This window comes from Calidris pugnax, unplaced genomic scaffold (genome assembly GCF_001431845.1).
Source record: "Calidris pugnax isolate Ruff unplaced genomic scaffold, ASM143184v1 scaffold281, whole genome shotgun sequence".
NCBI classification, from domain to species: domain Eukaryota; kingdom Metazoa; phylum Chordata; class Aves; order Charadriiformes; family Scolopacidae; genus Calidris; species Calidris pugnax.
Genome location: NW_015091028.1, coordinates 428,089 through 440,143, shown reverse-complemented (window position 1 = coordinate 440,143; position 12,055 = coordinate 428,089). Strand labels below are relative to the sequence as shown.

At 67.6% G+C, this 12,055-nt stretch overlaps 1 protein-coding gene across 1 annotated transcript in view; it reads right to left on the bottom strand.

Annotated features, from left to right (window-relative positions):
- The window catches only part of NHSL2 (NHS like 2), an 11,580-nt gene extending 8,971 nt beyond the window's left edge, over positions 1-2,609 (bottom strand). Inside the window, exons 1-2 of the mRNA XM_014955969.1 lie at positions 740-2,609; positions 5-71 (exon numbers count right to left, since the gene is read on the bottom strand). Coding sequence (XP_014811455.1) covers positions 5-71; positions 740-986 — 314 coding nt within the window. The 5' untranslated portion in view covers positions 987-2,609. The remainder of the gene's footprint in view (positions 1-4; positions 72-739) is intronic.
- Positions 2,610-12,055: the final 9,446 nt, after the last annotated feature.

Here is a 12,055-nt window from a genome sequence, read left to right as displayed (position 1 = left end):
GGGCGGGTGGCCGGCGGCACGGAAGGTCTGCCCGGTGACCCTGCTCTCGGCGTACTGCTCCTCATACTCCTCTGCAAGAGAAACGGTGCTGGGACCCTGCTCCCGCGGCAGGAGGAAGATGCTGGCAGCGCTGGGACCCCAGGAGCCCACCCCGTTCCTCTCAGGGGCTGCCTGGGGACACGTGGGTCTCACGGGGAAGCAGAGCCCTGCCGGGGGACAGCCAGGAGGGAACTCAGTGTCTCCCCATCCTGTAATTGTTGAGCTAATTAATGTTGGTCGTTATGGCCTGGCGGAAACCAGGTCTGCTCAGGCTGACTTAACGAGATTACAAGGCGGGGGGAGGCCGGGTGCTGATCTAATCGATGCTGCAGAGCATCCGCGCCGAGGCCCCGGGCGGCTTGGGTAAGAAATTGGAAGGAAACAAAATCAGCAGCCAGGCTGATGCGGTTAGAGAGAGTGGCGGCTGGTGACCACAGCCCTCGTGGGCACAACCGTGCCACGGTGGGGCTGGTGCCCACCCCGGTGGCCCTGGCCACTTTGCCACCTGCAGCAGTGACTGGGGAGCAGAGCCCAGAGAGGGGCTGCTGGAGGCTGGGACCCCCCGGGGACCCCACTTCCACAGCTTGGTGGGGTCTGAGCAGCGGCTCGGACCCATGCACGTGGGAGATGACCTCACTGTCCACATGGTGGTCGTGCACCCAGGGCATCCCCCGTCCCCGGCACCCCCTGGCCCCGCTACCTTGCAGCAGGCTCTGGAGGTTGAGCTGAGCCTCCTGGTGCAGCCGCTCCATGCCCGGCGGGCGCCCGGCCGCCAGGAAGACGTTCACCGGCTGCTGCCATGACAGCTTGGCGGGGGCGGCTTTCTTGCTCTCCAGGTCCAGGTTAGAGGTGGCTGTGGGCAGGAGGGAGCAGAGTGAGACCAAGGCGGGCAGGCAGCTGTGCTGTGAGCGCTGATGGCCCTCACCACATGGGCACAGCGCACTCATCCTGTCCTTGGCCTCTCCAGGAACACGGGGAATGGGATGTGGCTGTGTCTCACCCCGGCAAAGCCACCTAGGCAGGCTGCTGCCAGGCTGGGACCAGACCCCATTGCCACCACCGCTGCTGCTCCGGGGGCTGGACGCGGTCCCCGGAGGCTGCCGGGACAAGCCGTGCAGGGAGCAGGGTGAAATTGGGGAAGGAAGCAAGCCCTGTGGCCCCAGGCAAGCACTCAGCTGCTCCCGGGCGCAGGAAACGCCGCAGGCTCCGGTGAAGCAACCTCCTGGCTGCAGGAGAGCAGAAGTTGCAACCGAAAAGGAGGAGAGAAAGGGGACAGGGCGTCTTTCATCACACTGGTTTCACCTCCTCGGCGAGGTTAACGCACCCTGCTCCAACCGTGGATACCCTGCTACTGTCTCCTGGGGAGGAAACCTCTGCTGGGATGGGCCTGGCACTTGCCCAGACCCTCCAAAATGCCCACAGGGCTGGAAAAGTCGCTGGGAGAAGGATTTGGGCTTGCTGGGGAGCTGGCTGTGCTGGGAGCTGAGTGGAGCCCCCCAAACAGGCTTTGGCTCGGGAAGCCCTGCGTCCCTGGCACCTCGGCTCCGGAGCAGCACCAGCCCCAGGATGTGGGTTTCCTCCCCATCACAGTTCTGTGTGGGAGCCCAGCGAGTGCCACCGCCGGCACGCTGCCCGCCCTGCTCATCCCACCCCGACCAGGCAGTGAGGGCAGAGAGTGGGTTTGTGAGCTTCAAACCGGGGGGCCATGGATGACCAAGGTCTCATCCCTGGGGATTTAGGGCTAATCCTTCTCCACCCACCCCTGGTGCAGGCAGAGGGGTGACCACTATCGGCACCAGGCACTGTGCAAGGTCCTGTGCCCGGTGTCACCCCCCAGGCTGGGTGTCACCCCCAGGGACCAGGGTCTGACATCCCTTCACCCTGTCCCGTAGCTGGGACACTCCGGTGGAGCAGCCAGCACCGCTTCCCCCGCCTGGGCTGGGGGTGACAACCCGAGTTTGACCCCCGTTTTGCAGGAATGAGCAGCGAGTGAGGGGCTGGGGGGCTGAGGGTGTTCCCGGGGTGCTGGGGGTGCAGGACAGCGTGCCCATGCCCGTCCCCGTCCCCATCAGTCGAGGCACTCCTGTTGCCAGCGTGACAAACACTTCCCCTCGGCCACCCGCAGTGGCAGGGTGCCCATCCCCAGCCAGCGTGCCACCGCCCTAATTGCCAAAACACAGCTGCCTCTGGCCACGGCACCCAGCCCCATGCCAGACCCCAGCCCAGGCAGCGCCTGGGGGAAGGGGAACGGCCCAAAAATGGGTCTGGGTTCCCCAGAACCTCCTGCACAACCCATGGCCCCTCTTCCTGCAGGCAGCCGTGCCCTGGAGCACCTGGCACTGCATCCCGAGCATCGCCCTGCTGCCCCCAGGAGCCACCCTGCCCCTGAGTGCCATCCTGCCCTGAGTGCCATCCTGCCCCTCGGATGCCATCCTGTCCCTGGGTGCCACCCTGCCCCTGAGTGCCATCCTGTCCCTTGGATGCCATCCTGTCCCCGGGTACCACCCTGCCCACCCTTCCCCCAGCTGCAGCTGATGGAGCGGCAGAGCCTGCACAACACCCCGCACCCAAAAGCAAGGTGCCACGTCCCTAGCCTAGTTACTTTTATAATTTGTGTTACCATAACGACGTGCCTTAACACCAGGCTTTTTTTCCTTCCCTTTTTTTTTCTTTTTTTTTTTTTCCCCTCCTTTAAATAATTTGACTCGTTTCCATATCAACCGAGAGGTGTCGGGGCGGGTGTGTGTGTACACACCACGCTGAGGCTTCGCCTGGCAGCAGAGCCCCATCCCGCAGGGCAGTGCCACGCAGCCGGGGAGGAAGCTCCCCCTTCTCTCACACAGGGACGGGGCTTTTCCCCCTCTCCCCTCCCAGTTTGGTGCCTCGATGCCCAGAGGGGCCGGGGGTCCTGGCAGAAGGAGCCCCGTGCCCTGGCCCCTGGCTCACCCCGTGCACCCAGCTGTCCGCAGGATGGGAGCGTGGCTGGGCACGGGGCAGGGCATCCCCCCAAAACCCTGACCTACGCGGCGGCACAAAGGGAGCCGGGGGCACGGGGAGGCAGGGACCACACGCTCACCTCTGCAGACCCCAGCCCTCTAGGCCACCCTCTTTGCCGAGATGGGGGATCTGCTTGTGCCCCCCTCACTTCTGAGACCACCCCAAGGGCTGACCCCCCAGCCCAGCTCACTGCACCCCTCTGCCTGCCTCCCACTGACGCAGCCTTCGGCCTCGGTGGGTGCTGATGGCCTCACCTTCTGCCCACGCATCCCTCGGTGGCCACCCCACCACCCCCACAGACCCTGCAGCAGCTACACAGCATCCCCTCGACACTCAGGGACACCCCCAAAGCACAGCCCCCTGGCACACGCACTGTGATGGGGCAGCCCCCCACTGCCCTCCCCGCAGCACAGGAGCTTACCTCTGCAGCCTCGGCACCCCCGGGCACCCCCAGGCACCCCCTCCCAGGCACCCACCCGCGGGTTCCGACCACGTGGGCAAACCGCAGCGCCGAAACCCGGGGCCACCCATGGGCGAAGCGGAAGCCCAGGCAGGCGGGGAGGGGGAACAGGCACCCTGCCCTGCCCAGCCGAGGGGGGAGAGGGCAGCATGGCCAGCCCGGGGGGGGTCCCTGCCCTCCAGGGCTTTTCAGCCATGGCAGACGCAGGCTCCTTTGGGGACACAAGCCAAGGAGCTGGCGGGGCTGGTTTCATCTTCCTCAGCAGAAGGAGCAGCTGAGGAGGAGGAGTGGGAGGGGGTGAAGGACCCCAGCAACTCCTGTGGACCCCAAACCGCTGCTGGGTACCTCCCCCATGTCCTGGCTTTTGCTCCTTGGGAGGGTTTTTGGGCACAGCATCACGCGGGGGCTCGGTGACGCGGTGCGAGGAGCCGGCAGCCTGGCCACGGCGGGGGTGACAAGGCAGTGCTGCTGCCAGCGCTCCTGAAGCTGCCTGGTAAGGGCTGGTGCAGGAGCGGGTTTGGGGTGCCCATGAGGGCTGCCACCCACATCCGCGGGGCTCGGGATGCCCCAGCCAAGCCAGAGCGCCCGGCAGGGACACACATTGGCCAGCAGGAACGGCGCAGCCGGGGCAGAGCCTGCTGCCCTTGGCGGTGACCCTCCTGCCAGCCTTATCGGCGACAGGCTCAAAATACAAAATGCCTCCGAGGGGGCCCCCAGCCCCTGGCAAATGCCGGCGGGAGTGAAGGGTGCCCGGGGAGAGCAGAGCCGGGGGGCTGGCTCCATCCCACGCACCCCAGCACTCGTGACCTCAGCACGGGCAGCCTCGCTGCTGGGGGACACTGAGGCACCCCCAGCTCCCCCCGCACACAGCCCGTGTGTTCCCCTCCCTTTCCCCTCCGGAGCTTGCAGGGGGAGCGGGCAGCAGCCCCGGCTCTGCCTGCAGGCGTGGGCATGGGCAGGGCTGTTAGCGACAGGCAGCTGGAGGCCAGGGCTGCAGGACGCTGCTCCCTGCGCGTCCCCACGTCTCCTGGGGGTCTGTCCCTGTGTCTGCCGTCGGTCTGTCCCCTCTCAGAGCTGTGAGCTCTGCCCCTGGCCCTGGGAGCTGGTTGGCAGGGCCATGGCAGCGTCCCGCTGGGACGGTCCCCACGGGGCTGTCCGGGGCAGGGGTGCAAGCCAGCCCCACCAGGGGCTGATGCCCCTGTAATTTTTTTTTTTTTTCCCCTCCTTTAAATAATTTGACTCGTTTCCATATCAACCGAGAGGTGTCGGGGCGGGTGTGTGTGTACACACCACGCTGAGGCTTCGCCTGGCAGCAGAGCCCCATCCCGCAGGGCAGTGCCACGCAGCCGGGGAGGAAGCTCCCCCTTCTCTCACACAGGGACGGGGCTTTTCCCCCTCTCCCCTCCCAGTTTGGTGCCTCGATGCCCAGAGGGGCCGGGGGTCCTGGCAGAAGGAGCCCCGTGCCCTGGCCCCTGGCTCACCCCGTGCACCCAGCTGTCCGCAGGATGGGAGCGTGGCTGGGCACGGGGCAGGGCATCCCCCCAAAACCCTGACCTACGCGGCGGCACAAAGGGAGCCGGGGGCACGGGGAGGCAGGGACCACACGCTCACCTCTGCAGACCCCAGCCCTCTAGGCCACCCTCTTTGCCGAGATGGGGGATCTGCTTGTGCCCCCCTCACTTCTGAGACCACCCCAAGGGCTGACCCCCCAGCCCAGCTCACTGCACCCCTCTGCCTGCCTCCCACTGACGCAGCCTTCGGCCTCGGTGGGTGCTGATGGCCTCACCTTCTGCCCACGCATCCCTCGGTGGCCACCCCACCACCCCCACAGACCCTGCAGCAGCTACACAGCATCCCCTCGACACTCAGGGACACCCCCAAAGCACAGCCCCCTGGCACACGCACTGTGATGGGGCAGCCCCCCACTGCCCTCCCCGCAGCACAGGAGCTTACCTCTGCAGCCTCGGCACCCCCGGGCACCCCCAGGCACCCCCTCCCAGGCACCCACCCGCGGGTTCTGACCACGTGGGCAAACCGCAGCGCCGAAACCCGGGGCCACCCATGGGCGAAGCGGAAGCCCAGGCAGGCGGGGAGGGGGAACAGGCACCCTGCCCTGCCCAGCCGAGGGGGGAGAGGGCAGCATGGCCAGCCCGGGGGGGTCCCTGCCCTCCAGGGCTTTCCAGCCATGGCAGACGCAGGCTCCTTTGGGGACACAAGCCAAGGAGCTGGCGGGGCTGGTTTCATCTTCCTCAGCAAAAGGAGCAGCTGAGGAGGAGGAGGAGTGGGAGAGGGCAAAGGACCCCAGCAACCCCTGTGGACTCCAAACCGTGCTGCACCCCCCTGGGTACCTCCCCCATGTCCTGGCTTTTGCTCCTTGGGAGGGTTTTTGGGCACAGCATCACGCGGGGGCTCGGCGACGCGGTGCGAGGAGCTGGCATTCCGGCCACGGCGGGGGTGACAAGGCAGTGCTGCTGCCAGCGCTCCCGAAGCTGCCTGGTGAAGGCTGGTGCAGGAGCGGGTTTGGGGTGCCCATGAGGGCTGCCACCCACATCCGCGGGGCTCGGGATGCCCCAGCCGAGCCAGAGCGCCCGGCAGGGACACACGTTGGCCAGCAGGAACGGCGCAGCTGGGGCAGAGCCTGCTGCCCTTGGCGGTGACCCTCCTGCCAGCCTTATCGGCGACAGGCTCAAAATACAAAATGCCTCCGAGGGGGCCCCCGGCCCCTGGCAAATGCCGGCGGGAGTGAAGGGTGCCCGGGGAGAGCAGAGCCGGGGGGCCGGCTCCATCCCACGCACCCCAGCACTCGTGACCTCAGCACGGGCAGCCTCGCTGCTGGGGGACACTGAGGCACCCCCAGCTCCCCCCGCACACAGCCCGTGTGTTCCCCTCCCTTTCCCCTCCGGAGCTTGCAGGGGGAGCGGGCAGCAGCCCCGGCTCTGCCTGCAGGCGTGGGCATGGGCAGGGCTGTTAGCGACAGGCAGCTGGAGGCCAGGGCTGCAGGACGCTGCTCCCTGCGTGTCCCCACGTCTCCTGGGGGTCTGTCCCCGTGTCTGCCGGCGGTCTGTCCCCTCTCAGAGCTGTGAGCTCTGCCCCTGGGGCTGGGAGCTGGTTGGCAGGGCCATGGCAGCGTCCCGCTGGGACGGTCCCCACGGGGCTGTCCGGGGCAGGGGTGCAAGCCAGTCCCACCGGGGGCTGATGCCCCTGTAAGAGCTTCCAGAGTCTTCCCAAGCGTGAGCGAGTGTTCACCCTGGGACGCCACGGCCACGGTGGGTGTTTAAGGACCGGGATTTGACTCGTTTCCATATCAACCGAGAGGTGTCGGGGCGGGTGTGTGTGTACACACCACGCTGAGGCTTCGCCTGGCAGCAGAGCCCCATCCCGCAGGGCAGTGCCACGCAGCCGGGGAGGAAGCTCCCCCTTCTCTCACACAGGGACGGGGCTTTTCCCCCTCTCCCCTCCCAGTTTGGTGCCTCGATGCCCAGAGGGGCCGGGGGTCCTGGCAGAAGGAGCCCCGTGCCCTGGCCCCTGGCTCACCCCGTGTGCCCGGCTGTCCCCAGGATGGGAGCGTGGCTGGGCACGGGGCAGGGCATCCCCCCCAACCCCTGACCTATGCGGCGGCACGAAGGGAGCCGGGGGCACGGGGGGGCAGGGACCACACGCTCACCTCAGCAGACCCCAGCCCTCCAGGCCACCCTCTTTGCCAAGATGGGGGATCTGCTTGTGCCCCCCCCCCACTTCTGAGACCACCCCAAGGGCTGACCCCCCAGCCCAGCTCACTGCACCCCTCTGCCTGCCTCCCACTGACGCAGCCTTCGGCCTCGGTGGGTGCTGATGGCCTCACCTTCTGCCCACGCATCCCTCGGTGGCCACCCCACCACCCCCACAGACCCTGCAGCAGCTACACAGCATCCCCTCGACACTCAGGGACACCCCCAAAGCACAGCCCCCTGGCACACGCACTGTGATGGGGCAGCCCCCCACTGCCCTCCCCGCAGCACAGGAGCTTACCTCTGCAGCCTCGGCACCCCCGGGCACCCCCAGGCACCCCCTCCCAGGCACCCACCCGCGGGTTCTGACCACGTGGGCAAACCGCAGCGCCGAAACCCGGGGCCACCCATGGGCGAAGCGGAAGCCCAGGCAGGCGGGGAGGGGGAACAGGCACCCTGCCCTGCCCAGCCGAGGGGGGAGAGGGCAGCATGGCCAGCCCGGGGGGGGTCCCTGCCCTCCAGGGCTTTTCAGCCATGGCAGACGCAGGCTCCTTTGGGGACACAAGCCAAGGAGCTGGCGGGGCTGGTTTCATCTTCCTCAGCAGAAGGAGCAGCTGAGGAGGAGGAGTGGGAGGGGGTGAAGGACCCCAGCAACTCCTGTGGACCCCAAACCGCTGCTGGGTACCTCCCCCATGTCCTGGCTTTTGCTCCTTGGGAGGGTTTTTGGGCACAGCATCACGCGGGGGCTCGGCGACGCGGTGCGAGGAGCTGGCATTCCGGCCACGGCGGGGGGGACAAGGCAGTGCTGCTGCCAGCGCTCCCGAAGCTGCCTGGTGAACGGGGCTGGTTTCATCTTCCTCAGCAAAAGGAGCAGCTGAGGAGGAGGAGGAGTGGGAGAGGGCAAAGGACCCCAGCAACCCCTGTGGACTCCAAACCGTGCTGCACCCCCCTGGGTACCTCCCCCATGTCCTGGCTTTTGCTCCTTGGGAGGGTTTTTGGGCACAGCATCACGCGGGGGCTCGGCGACGCGGTGCGAGGAGCTGGCATTCCGGCCACGGCGGGGGTGACAAGGCAGTGCTGCTGCCAGCGCTCCCGAAGCTGCCTGGTGAAGGCTGGTGCAGGAGCGGGTTTGGGGTGCCCATGAGGGCTGCCACCCACATCCGCGGGGCTCGGGATGCCCCAGCCGAGCCAGAGCGCCCGGCAGGGACACACGTTGGCCAGCAGGAACGGCGCAGCTGGGGCAGAGCCTGCTGCCCTTGGCGGTGACCCTCCTGCCAGCCTTATCGGCGACAGGCTCAAAATACAAAATGCCTCCGAGGGGGCCCCCGGCCCCTGGCAAATGCCGGCGGGAGTGAAGGGTGCCCGGGGAGAGCAGAGCCGGGGGGCCGGCTCCATCCCACGCACCCCAGCACTCGTGACCTCAGCACGGGCAGCCTCGCTGCTGGGGGACACTGAGGCACCCCCAGCTCCCCCCGCACACAGCCCGTGTGTTCCCCTCCCTTTCCCCTCCGGAGCTTGCAGGGGGAGCGGGCAGCAGCCCCGGCTCTGCCTGCAGGCGTGGGCATGGGCAGGGCTGTTAGCGACAGGCAGCTGGAGGCCAGGGCTGCAGGACGCTGCTCCCTGCGTGTCCCCACGTCTCCTGGGGGTCTGTCCCCGTGTCTGCCGGCGGTCTGTCCCCTCTCAGAGCTGTGAGCTCTGCCCCTGGGGCTGGGAGCTGGTTGGCAGGGCCATGGCAGCGTCCCGCTGGGACGGTCCCCACGGGGCTGTCCGGGGCAGGGGTGCAAGCCAGTCCCACCGGGGGCTGATGCCCCTGTAAGAGCTTCCAGAGTCTTCCCAAGCGTGAGCGAGTGTTCACCCTGGGACGCCACGGCCACGGTGGGTGTTTAAGGACCGGGGCTGCAGCCCAGGGGAGTTTGCTCCAAGGGGAGCTGAGCTTCACTCTCTCCTGGGAGAAGAGCGTCCCTGCAGCACCCCAGCACCGAAAACGTGTCCTCCGCCAGCATCTCCCCGAGTCACCACCTCTCCACGCCACATCCCTCTTTACCTACTGCCCAGGCATCCCGAATCCACAGGGAGATATTCGACAGAGCCATGGCGAGTGGTTTCAATCCAGGCCGAAGCTCCCGTGAGACGATGCCTCTCGCTCGAACTCGCCGCCAAACTTTTCCTCCTCAAGCTCGCTCCCGGCTCGCAGGAAGCGCCGGCAACAGAGCCGGCCCCGCTCGGCCCCTCGCTGCCGATGCAGAGGTACCACAGCAGTGATGTAACGGCAGCAGCAGGCGATGCACCATCAGCAGGGCAGCCATGGCAACGGGTACCGGCACCGCGGCGAGCCAGCCGCCGCCGCTCCTAGCACTCGGGAGGACGAGGACTGCGAACTTGAAGGCTGAGACTGATCCCGGTGGCAACCCAAACCCCGCCGGCGGGAGCCAACACGCCGCAGTGCCGGCAACCCGCCACCGGCTTCGAGCGAGCGAGCGGCCCCGCACCGCGACTGCGGGCTCCCGGCGTGTGCGGCTCGATGACATTCCCCGTGGTACGGAGCCAAAGCGCACGCTGCTCTGCGCCGGGCGGAGAGGAAGAGAGAAGAGTGAACAGCGGGAGCTGGCAGGGGCCGCGGAAAGTGCCTCCTGTCCCAAGCTCACCCCCCGCCGGACCCCGACCCGCCGGTCCAGCTGCCCCGCCGGGATGCAGAGTGGCATCCGCGTGTGCGGCAGCTCCGGGGCTGGATGCCCGCCTGGGTCCAAACGGCATCCCAAAGCGACACCCCGCAAAACATCTACCCACCCCATGCCAGGAGGAGCGACGCTCGCAGGGCAGACCTGCCCGCCTTGCCGCAGGACAGCAGGACATCGTCCCTCTGTCACACGTCTTGCGGGCACATCTCCAAGCCCGCAGTGAGGCGGGGCCATCCGTGCAATCCACCGACTTCTGTACTGAGAGGAGATCACGGCACAGCAGATAACGGCACGGCAGAAGCTGCTGGTGGGGGTGGTGGGTTTGGTGGCTGTGAGGGTCCCCAGCTTGTGCGGAAAAGGCTGGATTACGTGAGGTGTCTATCAAAACCACCAGCAGCAAAACAGTCAATAACGTCACTGCCCATCAGTAGGGCTCAGAGTTAACAGTGTGCTCGGGCACTCTGCCTGCCTGGCATCTGTGATGAGATCCAGTAAAACAGATAAAATTCCTCTTTCTCCAGGCAGACCCCAAGTGATCCATCACCTTTGCCCCATGCCCTGCGTAGGGCAGGAGCGGAGGGGCTGCCTGCACTGCCCAGGCCCAGTGCCAGCCGTGACCCCACGCAGAGAGGCTGGGGGAGCCTCCTGAGGCACCGCTGCCCTGGTGACTGCCCTCCAGCCTGGCGGGTGCCGAGCCTGGCCGGAGGGTGGAAAGCCACGCCGGGTGCATTTAGCTCTGGCAATGAGAGACGCGACCCCGACAGGGAGTTCTGGCAGGCAGGGGAGACGCGTGTGCTGCAGGGAGGACTTGGCCGGGGAGGCAAGCACAGGAGGAGCCCCGGCGTGCCATCCGCCCGTGCTGCGGGGACGGGAAGTGCCCGTGGCTGCATTGGCAGCCGGGCTCGGCCGGGCACCATGGCTGGCCAAGAGGAACTCACGCTGGTCCCTGCCGAGGGGCCAAGAGCCACCGCTCCTGGGGACGGAGCAGCCCCAGGACTGGTGGGAGCTGCTCTGGGCTTGGCCACGGGTGCCTCGTCACCCCGCCTGTGCCATCCCGGAGCCTGGGCAGACCCTGCAGAGAGCCATCAGCCACGGGGGGCAGGACCAGACCCCTGGGAGCCCTTCTCCCAGCCCCACCGTGGCCATCCAGCAGCCCAGCTTCCTCCTCGTATCACAACCCTCCCTCTCACGTGCTTCCAGACAGAAAACCAGGTGCGAGCCCTTCTCCAGAGCCTCAGGAAGCCCGGCATGGCGACCTGCCAGCCCCAGCCCCAGCCAGCCCCCAGCACCCCGGCACAGCATCACCACACGTGGCAGCCATGGGCAACCCCAGGCACAGGGTGGCCGAGGCCAGCTGCCCGCCAGCTTTGCCCTGGTGACATCTCCAGCCTGGCCGGGAGGGTTCAGTGGCCAGTGGGTGCCCGGGGTAGTGGTCGCAGCTCCCACAGGCGCGTGGGCTGCCCGTGCCGGGGAGGCTGCAGCCCCCGCTGGGCAGGGGTGCTTCCAGGAAAGCGCTGCTCCCCCCGTGCCCGGCTGGTTTTACACTCCGCGGAGCTGGGACAATGTGAGGAAGTTGCCTGAGAGGGGAAGGCGGCCAGGCCCCGGGACAAAGGGGCCCGAGATGTGAAATCAGCCACAGCAGGAGCAACGGCGAGAGCGGCGAGAGCCCCAGCTGGATGCGACACACGCTCCTGCGGTCCCCGCTCCTGCAGGCGAGAGCTGCCAGGAGAGTACAGCATCACGGGGCCGGGCAGGATCCGTCCCCGTGGGGCCCAGCACTCGGTGGGACGTGCGGGCAGGGGGTCTCCACGCGTCTCTTGCTTTGCCAGAGAACAAGGACAAACCTGACGGTTTGGGAAAGGCAGCGGGGACTTAAAAGGGCAGGGGACGCACCACAGCCGAGGCCAGGCTGGGAAAAGCGGGATGAGACCTGGGGGCAGCACCGGCCCCGTGGCCATTGCACATGGACCAGAGCCTCCGCGTCCCCGTGCCCTGTTGGCTCACCCCAGCCCGGGGTCTCGCCCCGCAGAGCGAGGGCTCCTGCCAACTCCACCCCCCCACTGCCCGCTGCTCTGGGGGGAGGCTCCCCGCTGCCCACTCCTGCCCGCGCTGCCCACTCCTGCCCGCGCTGCCCGCCTTACCTGCCCGGTGCCAGGGTGCCAGCAGCCACTCCA